The sequence below is a fragment of the Cibotium barometz genome, chromosome 2 (genome assembly GCF_041138505.1).
Source record: "Cibotium barometz isolate CiBa-2024 chromosome 2, ASM4113850v1, whole genome shotgun sequence".
Taxonomy (NCBI): domain Eukaryota; kingdom Viridiplantae; phylum Streptophyta; class Polypodiopsida; order Cyatheales; family Cibotiaceae; genus Cibotium; species Cibotium barometz.
In genome coordinates, this window is record NC_141047.1 from 30865579 (window position 1) to 30885064 (window position 19486).

Genomic DNA, 19486 nt, shown 5'->3' on the forward strand with positions numbered 1-19486 from the left:
TTTTACAAGTTTGTTATGAAGTATGCAATGTGCAATCCGTCCCTTGTAATTAAATGCTTTCCCTTCATGTTTAATACAACACAGCCTTTTCGTCACTTTGTATCAAAACTGGTCAAATTGACGTGTAAAACAAAGAAGGTAATATTTCTAAATTTTCTTTATTGAAAAACATGAGTGAAGCTTTCTTACTTTCTAAAAATTTTAAAAATTCCTAACCCTTATTGAATCTTACAAAGCTAAAGTCTTTGATTTTCAAACCTTACAAAAATTAATGTTGTTTGCCAATATGTACCCAAAAAAATTAATTAATAGTGTAGAGTGAATATGAAAATAAAAATAAAAATTTATACATCAATAAAAGTGTAAAATATACAACATCGATAATATATATATATATACAGTTTCTAATTTAAAAGCCACAAGAGAGGAAACAGCAGCAGCAGAACATGGTGCGGGTGCGGTGCCTCCAGCGAGCACGCTTGCCTGCTGGCGCCCTCATCTCGCCCTCCCCCGCCAGTCTCCACTCCAACCGCCTGGCTGTTCACGTACGTCTACCTCCACCAAGTTCAACTTGTGCTTAGTCTTTTCATGGACTGAAATGAAGTGCAGATCTCTGTTATTTCATTGAGTTTGTTAACAGCCTGTAACATTGCAACCCGATAATCAGGGTTGCCTGGTGGTTGAGAGAGAGAGAGGGGGAGAGAGAGAAAAAAGAAAGATATATTAACGTCTTCAAACGAGCAGAGGGTTTGTGAGACCAAAAAGGTAGTAATACTAAACTGTGAAAAGAACAGAAAAAAGCCCAAAACTAGCTACATAAGATAAACTATCCATGCCATGCTACACGATAACAATGTATGGTCATACAGTGAGAGAGAGATTAAGAGCTTTTGAGGTTTCGCCTTCAGATTTAGGTAGCAAGGGAAGACGCTTTGCCTGCGCAGCAGCCCCAGCTTGCAGTACCTTCTTTACCGGCCGGCCAATGCTGTTGTGCACCCTGTTTTCTGCTGTGCGCTGCATTTAGGACTTATACACAAGAGAATTGTGCGGGTATCTTGATATTTTATGTGTTGAGGTTAACTCATTTTGCAGCTAAGTTTTTCTATCGTAAAGCATCGTTTAGACCTGTGAGTTGGGTAAACCCACACTGGAAGAGGATCTCTCATATGAATGGTATTATGGAGAATTGGATTATAGACCAGTTGTATTTGAAGCATTAAGAAATGTATCTGGATAATTGGACTCTAAGAAGCTCCCCCAAAGTTTGTATATTAATAAATACTCCCTTGTAATAAAGAGTTCCTAAGTAGACGGGCGGGGGCAGGGGCCGGGGCCCGGGGGGGTGTTCGCCTTTTCTACCCCAGTTGGTCACATGTCAAAATCTGTTGGTGTGTTGCAACATCCTGCCCGGTCTGAATCGCTGAAGGCATGCAGTTATGTCTCACCCACCCTTGGATAGAACAATCCAAGGAACTAAGTACCCTGTAAGTAGTGCAAAACCTCCTTGATAGCTTGCCAATGCTTGGTATGTGGGCACTGCATAAATCTATGCAATTGAGACATTCCATTCTGAATGTCTGGCCGTGTGTTGCATAGATAAATCAAGCATCCAATAGCCTGTTGAGATAATGTCCAATCAAAAGGCTCTCTAGAATCTTGAATGCTAAGCTTGGCTCCTGTTTGAATTGGTGTAGACATAGGCTTATAATCCTCAAGATTAAACCTTTTTAGAAGGTCTTTGTATATACTTTGACTGCAGCATGACAATCCCATCACCATGCCGTGAGAACTGAATGCCCAAATATTAATGCAACGGGCCCAAATGTGACATTTCAAAAGAAGCCTATAATTCAGTCTTAAAGGTTGAAATCTTTGTAATTCAATCTTAAAGGCTGAAATCTTCTCAACGTCGGTGCCTATGAGTAGCATGTCATCAACGTATAAAAGGATGACCATCAAATCCTCGTTAGTCTTCTTGATATAGAGGGTGCTCTCTGTTGTTGGATTGTTACAAAACCCATGTACGACCAAGTATGCATGTATCTTCTTGTACCATGCTCTGTGAGCCTACTTAAGGCCATACAACGCTTTTCATAACCTGCACACTTTCTTCTTGACCCTTCTGAACAAAACCATGAGGTTGAGATACATAGACCTCCTCATGTTCAAGAACATGGTTTTGATGTCCAACTAATGCACATTCCAACCATGATGTGCTGTTGTAGAGCAATGATACACCTGATGGTGGTCATACGAGAAGTGGGAGCAAAGGTCTTATCATAATCTAAGCCTTTTTGCTATGCATAGTCCTTTTGCTACAATTTTGGCTTTGTAGTGATCAATGCTACCATCAGACTTCCGTTTGATCTTATAGACCCACTTCATACCAATAGCTTTCTTGCTGAAAGGCAAGTCAAGTAGATCCCAAGTGCCATTCTTCAAAATGGAATCATATTCCTGTTGCATGGTGTGCATCCAATTTTGATCCTCATGTGCTTCATCAAATCGCCACTACATTGCTGTCCTGCAAAGTTTGCAACCAACGAGGCACTGATTTAGCTTGCTGAATTGCTTTCCTCTCTGCATCATCAATGTTTGTGTGACCAATGGGCTCAATATTAGGCATACCTGGTTGCTGATTTTCAGCTGCCTGATTTTCAGCATGTACAGGCTGATTCCCAGCCATAGGCTGTGTCCAAATGGCAAACACCTGGAATGTGTGTACCGAATTGTAACACGGGAAGCTTACTGACAGGATTATGCTTTGATGGCGAATATTCAGCACCTTGGTTCCTGACGATTACACAATGCAGCGGAGATAATAATGCGAGAGAGAGAGAGAGAGAGAGAGAGAGAGAGAGAGAGAGAGAGAGAGGTACAATAAAGACAAGGTACATCCGATTGGGTCCCAAATACCCTCTAAAGGGCCCCCACCAAGGATGGTGTATTTGCTTTATTGAATGATGAGAAAAAGACTGACTTCTTGATGATCTTGCTTTGTTTGTAAACACGTAGTCTGAAGATGATCTTGGTTGTAAACACGCAGCCTGAAGATGATCTGGTTCTGACCTTCAACTTATACCTTTGCTTGGGAATTCCCTTGGATGTCATGGCCATTGAATACCTTCAGCACTTTGTGATTCGTGAATATGAGATGAATAAAGCTTTTGGCTAACCCATGCTTTTATACTTTTCCATTTGCCAGTCGGTGAGTTACAAAAGGCTGTTGGCCTGTTCAATTAACTCCCACGACCTTTTTTTCCAGCCTTTTCCCATGTAAGCTGGCCGCCTTGAATTGGGTGTGCTGGCCGCCTTGCTGCTGGCCCTCTATGGCTTGGCCACCTGGCTGGTAAGCTCCTTTGGCTGGCTGCAATGCTGTGAACGCTTCATGGGCTGGTGACTAGCTGCCGAGGCTTGGCCGACAGCCAGTCCATGCCTTAGGGCTGGCCGACTTGGCCTTATGCCCTATAAGGGCTGGTCACTATATGCTATGGGACTTGTGGGCCATAGCCATGGCCCATGGGCTGCCCCACATGGCCCAAAGTGTAGGGTACCACCCTACACTCCATGCAACTACATGCTTTCTTAGGGCCCTTGCATCGGGCTACAAGACTAACAATGCTCGGAACACTTGTCATCATTCCAAAGGGTGACTCATGGTACTGACTGGCACACGTGACCAAGACCATGTATGGGACTTGTACACCCGACCTTGGATGCTTAGAGTGGAACCCTGACTGACTCGTCCCGGACTAAGGCTCACAAAGGACTAGTCTCCACTCTAGGTCTCGCACCTGCTGTAAAGATATGTCCATGTGACATCCAAGTGTGGGATGAACTTGTCAATGTGGTGGAATATGCCTGGCACATACCCACAAACGACCGAATGTCATGCTGTTTTCGGATTATCCCAGTTAAGGATTTCCGCCACCTTTGCAGGGTCTAATCAGATGCCTTTGCTACTAATTATATATCGGAGGTAATGAACCTTGTATAAATAAAATTCTGATTTTTTCTCATTGACATAAAGCTCATTGCTTTCCAGCAACTTCATCACTTTTTCAATGTTAATGTCGTGTTGCTCTTTTCTAGTTGAGAAAATTAGTATGTCGTCCAAAAAGAGGAAGACACACTTTCCTATTAAGTCCTTCAACCCCTGCATCATCATGCGGTTAAATGTAGCCGAGGCGTTCGTCAAACCAAAAGGCATGACCGCGAACTCGTAGTGGGGCCATTCAGTTTAGATTGCGGTTTTGGGGATGTCCTTGTCCTCAATTCTTACTTGATGGTATCCGCTTTTGAGGTCAATTTCAGAAAATACCTTCGCTCCGTTCAACCTCTCTATGATGTAATCAATTCGAGGCATAGGGAACTTGCTCTTTATCGTTAGCTTGTTGAGCGCTCGATAATCTATGCAAAGCCGGGAGGATCCATCCTTTTTTTTCACAAAGAGGATATCAGAAACACGGAGAGCTGCCAGGAAGCACCAGCAGTAGTGCGGAAGAGGACGGATGGACGGAAGGCCTCGCCTGGCCAAAGGGTCTCCTCACCCCCAAATCCTAGTTATCCACTATAAGTGGGGGATAAGGGAGATGACGGGGCAAAATGCTCCTTATAGAAGGGCCGCGAAGACCGGAACCCACAATGTGGGATTAATGGTTGCCATGTGCCAACGTAGGAGAGGAAGGTGATGACAAAACCCATTGTCAACACTCCCCTCCCCAGAATGAGACACCTGAACGAAGCCAAGCAACAACGCCCGAACGATGCCGAGTAGGAGACCAAGAGCCGAACAAGCTCTGAACCATATCAGAAATGCAGAGAGCTGCCTAGAAGCACCACTAATAGTACGGAAGAGAATGGACGGAAGGCTTGGCCTAGCCTAGCCAAAGGGTATCCCCATGCTGAAATCCCGGTAATCCACTATAAGTGGGGGATAAGGGAGACCACGGGGTGGAATGCCCCTCATAGAAGGGCCGTGAAGACCGGAACCAACTGTGGGATTAATGGTTGCCACGTGGTAGTGTAGGAGAGGAAGGTGACGAAATCCAACACCAACAGAGGATCGGGGTTGCGAATGGAGACACACTAGAGCGTATGAAACTGGATTACAGTAGTTTGTGGAGTTGACGATCCAACTCCGTCTTGGTACTTCTCCGAAGTACCAATCACTGTTTGGGTGGTGTGCACATAGATCACTGCAAACTATGCACCTTTCTGGATCTCGTGTTTGGCTTGTATATGGCTAATGATCGGAAAGTTAGGTATCCTTGATGTCACATGCACTCTGCACTATAGTGCATTGTGACAAGATGTCTCATCATCATCAGTGCAACATTGTACAGTATTAGTATTCTTTAGGATGATATTTGTCGTACGCCGTGACCCCATTGTAATCCTCAGTCTAGGATATGTCAGGCACGAGCTACGTAGGTCATTCCTCAGCCTTAGACAGTCAGTCAGTCAGCCGCAGTCCCTTAACCCACTTGGAGAGAATCATTCATGCATATAGAAGTCATAGAAGCCTTAGGATTTGCATGAGTTCATGGTTGCATTTTGCATATCATCCATCCCGTAGGCACATAATGATAGAATGTACAACGGAAGAAGGGAAAGTGGAAACAAGGAGAGAGTGAGAGAGAAAGATGGAGAGGAAACACAGGTGAGAACCTGCTCTCAATATCATCATCCAAAGGGGAGAACCTCGTAAGTGAGGGACTGCAGCTAGACAAGCTAGGCAAGCAATGCAAGCAGTGAAATATGAGGGAGGCATGCCGGCTATATATACCTCTACATGAAGGCAACTGACTGGAGCTAAAATACCTACACGACCTGGAAAATACCCAGGACTCCATAAAATGGAAAAAAATATGGGAAAATATATGTCATGTGCACAGTGTGTATCTACCGTGTGCTACAGGCATGCAAGACTAGTTTCGAGGCTTGGGGAAGCTTGGAACTAGGCAGGTTGATTGACGAGCTGAGTTAGGAAAATACTAATGGGCGGGACCTAAGTATGGACGGGCGGGCGCCCAAGTGTGGACGCTCGATGACCGGCCAAGAGCCTATAAAAGGGTGGCCAAGGTTAGTTGTTGTAATATAGAGAGTCTCGCGAGTTTGTGAGAGCTCTATGGTCTTGGAGCCTGGATCTAGTGCAGACGTGCACCTGCTTTACGCAGCCGAGGCCGACAGCAGTCTCGAGGCCCGCGAGGGCAGCTTTGTGGCGGTATGGGACGTCGCGAGGAGGAGATTGGTCGGTACGTCATCCTAGTTAGCTCAACTCGTGGCTCGGTGGGGACAACCAAGACTGTGGGCTCGCCCACGGCTGTCATGGTTGGGAGGTGAGTTAGGCCTGCACCCCCTTGCTTGTTTGTTTGTTCGTTTGTTTGCAGGTTTCGAGTTTCGAACCAAGATCGATCACAAGGGGATCCGTGGGGATTTGACAGTGGTACTGCACCCCCTTGCTTGTTTGTTTGTTTGTCTGTTTGCAGGTTTTGAGTTTCGAACCAAGATCGATCACGAGGGGATGCGTGGGGATTTGACAGTAGCAAATTTATGTTGTCAAAATGAACCCAGTAGACTTAAAGCTTAAGGCTAAAGAACGAGAATGGTTAAATGAATTTTATGATCTATTCCCAACAGAGCTAAAACCGAAATGCCTCCAATCTGAGAAATAGATCATGTGATTGAATTGACCCCCAGAGCTCAGCCAGTAGCCCTTCGCATGTACAAAATGCCAGTTCCTGAAGCCATCTCTCTATCTCCTTAGCTCAAGTAGAAACAATCCCAGGCATCTCTGATTCTCGAACTCCATGACCCTGCGTAACGGCCCAAAACCCTCTCGGAAGAGGCAGTGATACTGTCAAATCCCCACGGATCCCCTCGTGATCGATCTTGGTTCGAAACTCGAAACCTGCAAACAAACGAACAAACAAACAAGCAAGGGGGTGCCGGCCTAACTCACCTCCCAACCATGACAGCCGTGGGCGAGCCCACAGTCTTGGCTGTCCCCACCGAGCCACGAGCTGAGCTAACTAGGATGACATACCGACCAATCTCCTCCTCGCGACGTCCCATACTGCCACGAAGCTGCCCTCGCGCGCCTCGAGACTGCTGTCGGCCTCGGCTGCGTAAAGTAGGTGCACGTCTGCACTAGATCCAGGCTCCAAGACCATAGAGCTCTCACAAACTCGCGAGACACTCTATATTACAACAACTAACCTTGGCCACCCTTTTATAGGCTCTTGGCCGGTCATCGGGCGTCCACACTTGGGCGCCCACCCGTCTATACTTGGGTGCCCGCCCGTTAGTATATCCCTAACTCAGCTTGTCAATCAGCCTGCCTAGTTCCAAGCTTCCCCAAGCCTCGAAACTAGTATTGCATGCGTGTAGCACACGGTAGATACACACTCTGCACATGCTCGTCAATCAGCCTGCCTAGTTCCAAGCTTCCCCAAGCCTCGAAACTAGTCTTGCATGCGTGTAGCACACGGTAGATACACACTGTGCAAGACTAGTTTCGAGGCTTGGGGAAGCTTGGAACTAGGCAGGCATGTGCACAGTGTGTATCTACCGTGTGCTACACGCATGCAAGACTAGTTTGAGGCTTGGGGAAGCTTGGAACTAGGCAGGCTGATTGACGAGCTGAGTTAGGGATATACTAACAGGCGGGCACCCAAGTATGGATGGGCGGGCACCCAAGTGTGGACGCCCGATGACCGGCCAAGAGCCTATAAAAGGGTGGCCAAGGTTAGTTGTTGTAATATAGAGAGTCTCGCGAGTTTGTGAGAGCTCTATGGTCTTGGAGCCTGGATCTAGTGCAAACGTGCACCTGCTTTACGCAGCCAAGGCCGACAGCAGTCTCGAGGCCCGCGAGGGTAGCTTCGTGGTGGTATGGGACGTCGCGACGAGGAGGAGATTGGTCGGTACGTCATCCTAGTTAGCTCAGCTCGTGGCTCGGTGGGGACAACCAAGACTGTGGGCTCGCCCACGGCTGTCATGGTTGGGAGGTGAGTCAGGCCTGCACCCCCTTGCTTGTTTGTTTGTTCGTTTGTTTGCAGGTTTCGAGTTTCGAACCAAGATCGATCATCACGAGGGGATCCGTGGGGATTTGACAATATGTTAGGGGTGACCAGTCCCTCAAACTAACATGGTCAGCCCTAGAGGCTAAAATAGGACACCAAATAGGAAGCCAGTAAGTAGGGGATGATGTCTAACACCCCCTCTCAGCACCGGATGCTGAGCAAACTCCAAGAAGCCAGAGACGCCGTCCTCATTCAAAGATGAAAGATTGCAGAAACAGGTACTAGGAACGCTCAACAAGCAATCTCCTTAGCAACTCAGCTACAAAAGCAACAGAACAAGCTGCCAGGTACACTGCTCCTCTGGAAGAAAACAACCATGTAGGCTACGACGTGCTGCTCCAAATAATGGTTCCAAACCCAAGTGTAAGTGTCATGTGCATGTCATGCTCATGTACCTTCTCAGGGCTAATCCAGAAGGGGCAACCGGCAAAAGAGTAGTAGAACCAGAAGATGGAGCATAGGGTGCTGAAGTGGCCAGTATGGGACAGTTTGCTGCACCCAGAAGATGTCGGCTGAAGACGAGAGCCTGTCGGCTGTACCAGAACATGGCGGCTGCAGCAGGCGATTCAGGTCATGAAGAGGCGCAGCCCGACCAGGAATTATTGGGGTCCAAGCACTAGTCGGCTGGTCCGACAACAGTCAGCCAGCTCCTCCAATTATTCAAGAGACTATAAATAGCATAAGATGCTCATTGTGTTAGTCATTCAACTCCAGAAGAGTTGGGTCCTTAGGGTCCAAGTAGGGACTAGATTTTGGGTGTTTTATCACCTTTTGTATGAGGCAGCCTAGGGCTGCAGAAGAGTACCTTTTTGTACTATATGATATATACCGAATTTCCAGCCATCTCTCTCTCTCTCTCTCTCTCTCTCTCTCTCTCTCTCTCTCTCTCTTCATGTTTGCGTTTTGCATCAGCATGTTTTCAGTAGTGTTTAGGGCTGAAAGAAGACCCCCAGAGCTTCCGCGTGTTACATTTGTATCAGAGGATCAGGCTCAGCAAAGCTAAACACTGATTTAGTCCCATATGATGGTGTACAGGTCCAAGGTACATGAAAGTACACGGATACGAAGCCCAAGGCAAGAAACACAAAATCGGGAAGAGCTCCCAGGAGGTTTGTTGGTGGTGTTCCACAAAGCTAGAGGGGATGGCAGTCCTGTGAGCCAGTTAGGTTCTCGGGCAACGGTCCCAAGGGAGGATTATCCTCCAAGGGGTGATGTGAGAGTGCCAGACTCATTTCTCGGAATGAAGACCAAGACAGTGTTCAGAGTCAGGGTAGGAATGGATTGTGGACAAGATGGAACAGATGCAAATATGAGACAGAGTAGTTTTGGAAACCGGGTGTTTAGAGAAAAGGGTTGCCAGGGATGGATGGATGATAGAGGGACTTCGGTGGGAAAAGATTGGGATGAAGACAGTCATCCAAGAGCAAGTTGGAATCCCGCCATCAAGTTTAGCAGAGGGGGATGTCATGTGCATGTCATGCTCATGTACCTTCTCAGGGCTAATCCAGAAGGGGCAGCCAACAAAAGAGCAGTAGAACCAGAAGATGGAGCATAGGGTGCTGAAGTGGCCAGTATGGGATAGTCTGTTGCACCCAAAAGATGTCGGCTGAAGACAAGAGCCCGTCGGCTGTACCAGAACATGGCGCCAGAACATGGCGGCTGCAGCAGCAGGCGATTCAGATCATGAAGAGGCGCAGCCCGACCAGGAATTATTGGTGTCCAAGCACTAGTCGGCTGGTCCGACAGCAGTCGGCCAGCTCTGTCCTGTGCACAGTGTGTATCTACTGTGTGCTACACGCACACAAGACTAGCTTCGAGGTTTGGGGAAGCTTGGAGCTAGGCAGGCTGATTGGTGAGCTGCAAACCCAAGCAAACCTGGAGTAGTCATCAATGAATGTGACGAAGTAAAGATGCCCCCCTATGGATGGTGTCCGCATTGGACCACATACATCACTATGTATGAGCTGTAATTTACTCTCAGCTCTAACAGCTCCATCTTTGGGGAATGGTTTTCGATGCATCTTTCCCAAAATACACCCCTCACATACATGTCTTGTTGGAGACTCAAGAGGCGGCATATTATCAACCATATGATGCTTCTGCATAAGCATCAAACTCCGAAAATTTACATGCCCAAAACGAGCATGCTATAGCTCTGCCTCACGCATAGCAGGAGTGTGGGCAGCCACTGTATTTGCATCGTAAGTGCGCTTGTCATAGCTGTCCAGCTTATACAAGCCTTTGTATCGTGTTCCAGAAGTGACTATTTCATAACCCTTTGATGGGTCTTTTACCAAACATTTCCCATCTTCAAATTCAACCTTTAAACCTTGGTCGTTTATGGGTGAGACGGAGAGCAGATTTCTCTTTGTCCCTGGAACATACAATACATTTTTCATACATATATTGGCACCATTGGCTGCAATAAGTATAACATTGCCAATTCCCTTTACTGGATAGTGGTATGATCTGCACATGATACAGTGCGGCCATTTGAAGCATAAACCAAGTGCTGAAATACATCTTTGCATGAAGTGATGTGGCTCGAAGCACCACTATCAAAATACCATGATACAAAGTGTGTCAGATGCAATGCAAGACATATCATTGTCTGAAGCACTTGGTGTGCCACTAGTGCATGTGACCAAAAAAGTGTACTCTTCGTGGATTACATTAGCTGATTGCTGTGCTTTGTCATCAGAAGAGTTTGCTACTGCATTGCCTGCTTCTTTCCTTTTCTCTTTTGCAATCCGCTTCCTACATTCACTGATGTAGTGTCCAGGCTTATGGCAATAGTGACATTTGCCCTTCTTTTTGGGCTTGTTTGCATCCCCTTTGTCAGACTTTTCACCACCAGAAGAGGGCGTCCATGACCAGCCTTGCTAGATTGTTGTCCCCCATGCTTAAAGCTCTTTGCTTTACCCTTATCCTTGGTTGTAAATGCCTTGTCTCCACCACGGTTGCTCGATAAGTTTGCTCTTGTTTGCTCTTCCTGCAAGAGTAAACCCACCAGCTCTTCAAAAGTGACGGGATCACCATCTCCTCTCATTGAGAGGTTGAGAGTGGTGTGAAAGCCCAAGTAGGAAGGTAGTAAAGAATGAAGAGTATTGGTGACCATCTGTCTGTCTGGGATAACCTCATCAATGTTGAGCAATTGTTCTTGCAAATCTTTCACTTTGGTGAGATGATCTGCCATGGAGTCACCCTCATCCATAGAAAGAAGATCCAATTGCCTCTTCAAGTAGGCAACTCTTGCCTCATTGCGTACCTGATACATTGCTTCCAATGTGTCCCATGCAAGCTTCGATGTCTTGCAAGAACGAATGTGCGGAATAATAGTCCTTTTCACTGAAAGGGCTATCAATGACATGGCCTGTGCATCCCTAGAGTCCCGTCTCTTTTGCTCTTGTGTGGGAGCAGGTTCTACATCAGGAGCTCTTTGAGCACCTTCCCTTTGAGGCGTGACTGGCTATATGGTAAGTGGGCGTGTGTCATCACCACACACGATGCTCCAAAGCCCTTTGGCTACCAGCAAATTACTTATCATGAAACTCTAGAGGGAGTAGTTAGATCCATCCAACTTGTCCTCCTGGGTGAGCACACCAAAAACATCTGTAGCATTTTGAGCCATGTCAACAAAATATACCTGCAAGCAAACCAAACAACAATGTGCACTGCTAGGCAACCAAATGTCTTGTGCAAATGTTTGCCTGCAAACTGAAGCAAGTGTAAACCTGCACCAAATTGTCCAATTACACACAATGTGTATACATATGCGACAAATCACAGCTATAATGCCTAATTACATGCTCCAATATGAAAAGCCCCAATTTTTATGCACTCCAATTGCTTCAGTGTGCAGTTAATTGGCCAATTTTCACAGAAGCCCCAAATTTTTGCAACTTGAAGAGGCTCAATTTGTTGATTTTGACCTCAATTTGGAAAACCCCCAAATTCCAAACCAAACAATATGAATGGCACCACTTGTAATTTTTCTGGCAGAGGGTAACTTTTGGCAAACCCCTAGAATTTTGTTTGAATCAGACCTGCCCTGAAATGGCTGCAAAATTTGTATTTGCATGTGAATAAAAATCTGTATAAAGAGTACTTGTAGGCGAGGACAATACGGATGGTACAGACGTGTATTGCAGGCGTCAGTCGGGGAGCACACAGACGTGGAGAAGAGTGGCATAGGCGTGCAGAGGCCGGCGTTTGAGTACCAGCAGCCAGGCGCTGTCGTGAAGTGTGCGGTACAGCCAGGAAAGTACGAAACTTCTAGCTGTGAGAGTGAATGTCTAATCCAACAAGGAAACTCACGCACAAAATTTCCCAAGGAGTATTGAACATCACTATTTCCAATGACAATTACATGTGTCAACTTGCCTCAATACATCCTTGAATTCATCCTGATGATTGCACAAAATTGCATACCAAGTGTTTATTCCTTTGCTCACTGACTTCTTTCTCGTAATCCTTTGAACCATTCACATGTAGGCATAACAAGGCCTTCAAATTTTCCCAATATACATGTGACCAGTTACATCCTTTACATCCAGTGCCATCAAAACCATTATATCATGATGCTCTTTTTCACCTGAAAACCTGCCTTAATATTCTAACATCTCACAAGCAAAGATGGCATAACATGCTCATGACTTTCTGAATTCAATCAAGCAGAAGCTAGACCAATTTCCCGTGTTTTAAATGTGCTAAGAGGATACCTTTTCCCACAAAACATCAAGTTCTAAAAAAAAAACAACCATTAGCTTGTTCACCAAGCTTTTCTCAATTCCAAATCCTTTAAGGATTTATGGGTCTTACCCCTTTCCTAAGTCCAATAAAGTAGTAGAAAAAAAAGCTTATCTGAATGTATGAGTGGATTTACACTTTGTTTTTTTTTATTTGCTTGTCTCAAAAGTCGCTTCAGCGCCGATTATGCGAAGGGGAAACATCTGGAGCAGCATCGCTTCAGTGTCGATTTTGAAAATGGTTTTTCCCAAAATTATATCATCATGTAGTACTAAATTTACTCTCTAATTCTAGCACCTACAAAGCACAAGCAGTATATATATTCTTAGAATAAAAGAAACTGGTCGAATGGACGCTGTTCCCTATCTCTGCAGAATTTTTCTCTTCCTCCACTCGCCGCCGTCGCCTCTGGTTTTTTCTCTTTTTCCCCGCGGAGAACTCGGCGCCCCTCACCACCTTTTGCAGCTATTCATGCGGGAATTTCCAATTACAAAGGCTGCGCTCGCTCTAGAAAATTCCAAATAAAAGAAATATCTTCCTTTTCCACGTACGCTGCCACCCATTATGTATTACTTCTAACCTTAGCATTAAGGTTAGAATTCTCAATGCAAGGCATAACCTTAGCATTAAGGTTAAAGTTCTCAATGCAAGCGGTTCATCTAATTTAATTCCCCCACATTCAATAAACTCTTCGGCACTGTGATGTCCATTAAATCTCCATTTCTCTTGACACCTTCATAGTTTATAAATCATCATATCGGCCCATGTGATTTATAGAATCCCCAATTGTTCATTCAAGTATTTCTCCATGTCTTCATAAATGCATTCCTTTGTGCATTGGTATGCCCTCATGCCATCATATATAACTGGATGCTTCTAACTTGCCCATGAGCTCTGAGTAACAGCAAAAACATCATCCTCCATACTCATATACAAAAATTCCTAGATCTGGCTCAGCCTCAGCTCGTCTTATTGAACCTCATTTACAATATGAACATATGTACATGGCATCATATAATGACTCGTCATGGCACTTAACCCCATGCATCTGGATGTGTATTTGATGGCCTCACATGCACGGTTTCACATCATAGACGTGCCATGGCACGACATCCACCCCCTCTAAACCTGCACATCCTCTGGTATGTGCCAAATCATCATCAAGGTCCACATATAACTGGATGTCGTCTTCATCTTCTGCAGTTCCAGGAAGATCATCCTCTTCCTCTTCAATCATATCCATACTACCACTGTCAAGCTTCTCATCCTGAATCTCTTGTGAATCAAAAGGATCACCATCATGCCTTCTTTTAAATATCTTGATTCTTTTGCCAGCCACAAGATTCTTTACTTCTGTTCCATCAAGCTCACACAGAGTATACGTGGCATTTCCATGCACATGCTTGACAATGTAAGGGCCAAACCATCTTTTTGCAACTTTTCTTTGAACAGTGAATTGGTTGTCAAGGCTACTGTCATACATTAGAACCCAATCACCTTCTTCAATAGGTTTTGGCCGGAGTCTGTGTCTACTATCAAATCTTTCTTTATTTTTCAACCTTGCATCTTTCAAGCGGGCTTTAGCAAGCTCTATATCTCCAGGTCTCCTCTCCAACTGTCTTATTCGCAATGCAAGGAGGTCATCTCTGCTCAATCCTTCGACCCAGGGCAATACATTCCAAGTTAGAACTACTTCTTCAACTGGCATCACTGGCTTCTGACCATACATCAATTCTGCAGGCATGTATCCTGTCACTGAGCTATGAGTTGTACGGTCAGCCCACAAGGCATATGGTGGCAGCTTTGGCCACTCTCGCATTCTTTCTCTGCATGCCTTAGCCAAAGCTTTAATGATTGGAGGATGTCCTCGCTCACTTTTCCCATTGCCCTCAGGATTGTAAGCACATGTTAGGGACAGTTTGATACCAATTCTAGAGAAGAATTCCCTTGCTTCTTCAACATCTAGCTCACCCCTATCAGCTGTTATCTTCCCAACACAACCATACCGGCAGATCACATCTTCCAAGAGAAATTTGCATACTGTTTCCGTACTCTTTGTTCTAAGAGCACGCCCTTCTACCTGATTTGTCAAATCTTCTCTTGCAAGTGCAATGTACCGCATCTGCCAAATTCCCAAAGGCATTGTAACTAGATCCACTACCCATTTGTAGTGCATGGCAGGTGGGTAGGTTGGTTGCAAGCCATCACGATGCCGCACATTTGAGTACATTTGGCATACCATGCATGTTTCCACATATTGGGAAATATCCTTGTACATTCCTTTCCACCAATATTTTTCCTTTATTTTGGTAAAGGTGGCCCACACGCTTCTATGTCCAGCCCAGAGACTCTCATGGAATTCTTTCACAAGCTTTCCTTGAGTCTCTTTATCACATATGACTCTCTGTGGCATAGCATTCCTCTGCTTAGGATGCTTCCAGAGATACCCATCCTTTAGGAAATAACCATATGCTTTTCTGCGGATTCTCTTAAATTCTGAGTCAGACCAATTTTCTTGCCTTGTCAGAGTACTCAAATATTGACCAATAAGCAACCAATCTCCTTCATATATTTCCTCAATAAAAGACTCAAGTGCATTTGATAGGCAAATATGATCCCCTTTTGCATATGCTGTAGTATAGAACTTTGTACCCACATCATCAATGTCACTAATCATCTCTTTCTCATCTTCATACCTAGCTCTTGATAGCATATCTGCAACTGGATTATCTTTTCCCGCAATATGCTCAAACTCAGGGTTTAGTGACTTGATATAAGCAATCCACCTAAGCATAGCAATATCTGGAGTGGTACAACTTGCTATCATCCCAAGGAGTGGCAAGCAATCAGTTTCCACAAGTACAGATGCCCCAATAAGATATTCTTTTTCACATTTTAGAGCAGTGACTATCCCCCATAACTCTCTCTTGATCTGTGGATACTTTCGTTGCCGAAAGCTTAACACCTTTGCTCCAAATCTAATTACATACCTATGATCATCCTCATCATCTTGCCCTACTGCCCATCCTATCCCAGTAGGACTAGTATCAACTGTAACAATCACAGGCCTGCCACAGTCATAATCTGCCTTTCTCAAAATGGGTGATGATTGGAGCAAATATTTCAGCTTCCGCATAGCCTTAATATGTACTGCACTCCACAGAAATTTTTGATTTTTCCTCAAAAGTTGATAAAGAGGGTCTGCTACATGTGCATAATGTGGGATCCAAATAACATAAAAGACACATGCTCCAAGAAATCTCCTCAGCTCTGTAACATTAATGCATGTTTCCTTCATTCTTTGTATTGCATCTATCTTGGCTGGACAAGGACGGCGTCCACTAGTACTACAAAGATGTCCCACTATTAGCACTTCACCAATCCCAAACACTGATTTCAGCCCAGATAAAGTAAGATTCACTTCTTCAAGCCTGGATAGAATCATGTCACAATCCTTTATATGATTCGCCACAAACTTGCGGCACCCTTTTGAATCCAAATCCTCATCTTTGTCTTTCTCATCACAGCCCTTTATTGGCACATCATCCAAAAATGGCATAGTTTTTTGTGGTATGAAGTCTCGTAAGACTTTATTCATTCCATTCATCATATGTGCCACTGAGTTGGTGGCTCCCTGTGGGGGTAAGGTACACATCCTTACTAATCCCAAAGGAGTTCTCATTGTGGTCAAGTCCCTGCTTTGTATATCCAGCTGGAACTGATCATATCCCGAATACAGATCACCCATAGAGTATATAGCTTTTCCTGCAAATGCTTCTGCAAACTCATCCACAATTGGACCTGCTCCCATATTCCTGATTGTGACTTTGTTTACAGGTTGCATGTCTTGAATAAAGCGCAATGTCCCATTTTTCTTTGGTACAGTAAACCATCTGTTGGAATATGGGGCACATGAAGGCTCCAAGATTCCCATCCTGATCTTTTCTTTTAGTAATTCCATCAACTTTGGCAAGAGAGCCTTTGGTACTGGAATTGGCCGCAGGTTCCAGGGCACATGTGGAACAGTAAAGATCACCATTGGTGCTGTTATACTTGGATCAACACAGCCTATCTCATGCGGCTGAAAAGCAAAAGCTTTCCCATGTTTTACAAGCATCTCCTCAAAGCATTCCCTTTCCACTGGCAACAGAAAATCCTTCTCACCAATCTTCAGTTCTTTAGGAGTTTCTTGAGTAAATTTATGCCCAATTTTCTTCGGATCTCTAAGATTTGGCTGCTTTGAAGCTTCATCTATCTTCTCCTTGCTTCCTGGTGGCAAGGGCAAGGCAACTGGTTTCACCTTCTTTGCAACCGTTTTGTACTTTGTATCAACATGAGCATCCATCTCACAATTCATGTTTTTACATTCCACCTCCTCAAATTCTTGGATTATATCATACATCTCCACAGATGACACCTTTATCATTTCATTTCCACCCTGTAAGCATGCTCTTCCCATATCAAAAAGCACATCCATAGTATCTACAAATGACACCTCATCAAGCACCCTTGAAATAAACTCATTCTTCCCCAAAAGACCACACTGCTCAAAACTTTTTTGTTTATTTTGTATATGTTTTCGCATGCCATGCTTCAAATCCTTGCTTTTTACAAAAACCAGTGACCCATAGCTGGAGAATCCCTGAAAATTTGCTGAAAAGCTATTTACATTGATTGAGTCCTGCGAGAACTCATTTCCCCTTGTACCATTGGAATCCCGCTTTACAATGGCACCTGGCCAAAATCCCTCATCTCCTTGTAATTCATGAACTCTCTGTTTATCTTTGGGAGTGACTGTGCCCGAAGAGACTCACGATTCCTTTCATGGTTAATGCAAACTGTCAAAAACTGAACAGCTTTTTTGCCATCTTTACTCCTTATTCTTGCATATGCAGAACCATCATCCAAAACCTTTGTTTCCATCCTTACAGCTGTAATGTAGGGTTGCCCAAGGATAAGGGGATACGATGACATCTCCTGAACAAAGAAATTCTGATCATTCTTCACATCCCCTATAGTTACCCTTACATTTGGACATGCTGCATAAAGCTCTCCAGATGAGTTATTAGCTGCTTTAATCATCCACCCATGATCCACATCCATTGGCCACTTACATTTGTTGTAGAGATTTTTAGCCATAAGATTTATTTCAGACCCATGATCAATTAGAGCGACATATGGCTCTTCCAAATCACCTATCTTGACAAGGGTTTCAGTGGTTGCTCTTGCCCAATGGCTCCTGGAGTAATGACTCTTTGTAAGAACTTCTTTTTCATCATCCTCTTCCACAAAGCGCACTTGTCGTGCCCCATCAGCAGAGTGATTACATTCCACCACATTTTCTCTCTCTTCCTTTTTCTGTACCTGTACTCCATGAGTCTTGGAAGTGCTTGCCTCCCCTTGTGATGGAATAGATTCAATTATGGACTGCCTTTTTCTTCGTATAATATCAATTATCTCATCATGAAATTCTTTCTTTGCAATCCCCAAGACTTCCCCTAGTGTGAATTCCACCCTGCTGTTTAGAATCCTTTCTTCAAGTACCTTTTTGAGATCTGTTGCAACTTCAATATCAGATTGAAGCTTGTAGAGTGGACTTTTCCCTTTACCCTTCTCCTTCATTTTTGCTGGCACTTCTTCCATTGAAACATCCTGTGGAGGTCTGCTATGCTGTGGAGGCATATGTGGTGGCCCAGGATCCTTCTTTTCACTTCCACGTGTAACTCTTTTTGATGGCCCTCCTTCCTCATTTTCCCTTTTACGCTTCTCCTCTACCTGTGCCTCATTATTTTGGCATTTGGCAATATAGGCATGAATGGATAAAGAATCCACAGGCTCCTCCCAGCCAGTCTCAAGACGTATACAATCACCTGCCTCATGCAAAGCTTGCTTTGACACTTTCTTTGACGCAATTAATTCCATTGTTGATGACCAAAAATTCTCATTCTCATAATCCTCATCATTCTCAAATCCCTGCTTTAGTTGACCAACCTTTAATCCATAGGTTGCTGCCTCAACCATAGAAATGGCATGACTAGCAGCCATATCCTCTACCAGCTTTTTCATCCCTCCTTTCCCAAAGTTTGTACTCAATGGAAGACCAGTCTTTGTAAGATGGATTTTCCCATCTTTGAAAAACACAAGTTGATTTTTAAGAGCTTCTTTATAGCTAGCACAATCCTTCTTTGCATGCTCTGGGTCATCACACCATATGCATCTATATGTAAACCCTTCTTTGCTTTGAGGCCTTTGCATAGAAGCCTGCCCCAATGGTAAACCTTTTTCTTCAATCCTGGACATCTTCAATTTTAAGTCACGCATACCCTTGATAAGCTCATCCATTGGCCCATCTACCTTGGGAATTGTAGCAGTTGGTTTGGGTAGATTCTCAGGGGTAACAGCAGCTATGGGGGGTGCAGAGCCCATCACCATTTTATCCCTCCTCCGCTGCCGCTTTGCTAACATAGTGACTGCATCCTCAACATCATTCCAATCACTCTTTAATCCCTGCTCTGTATCCTTATCCTCAAGGAGGATTTCCAATTTCTCCTGGAGATCTTTCCCAGCTGCTTGTAAGAAGAGCTCTGTTTTTTCTCTGTCCAAAGTTGCACGCTCTATCCTTGACAGCTGGGCATAGCGCTTCTCAAACTCTC

The 19486-nt window shown here is 44.6% G+C and overlaps 1 protein-coding gene across 1 annotated transcript in view; it reads left to right on the forward strand.

Annotated features, from left to right (window-relative positions):
• Nucleotides 1-404: 404 nt before the first annotated feature.
• Nucleotides 405-19486, forward strand: part of LOC147640931 (uncharacterized) — a 96733-nt gene continuing 77651 nt past the window's right edge. The window contains exon 1 of the mRNA XM_086816645.1: nucleotides 405-545. Coding sequence (XP_086672771.1) covers nucleotides 447-545 — 99 coding nt within the window. The 5' untranslated portion in view covers nucleotides 405-446. The remainder of the gene's footprint in view (nucleotides 546-19486) is intronic.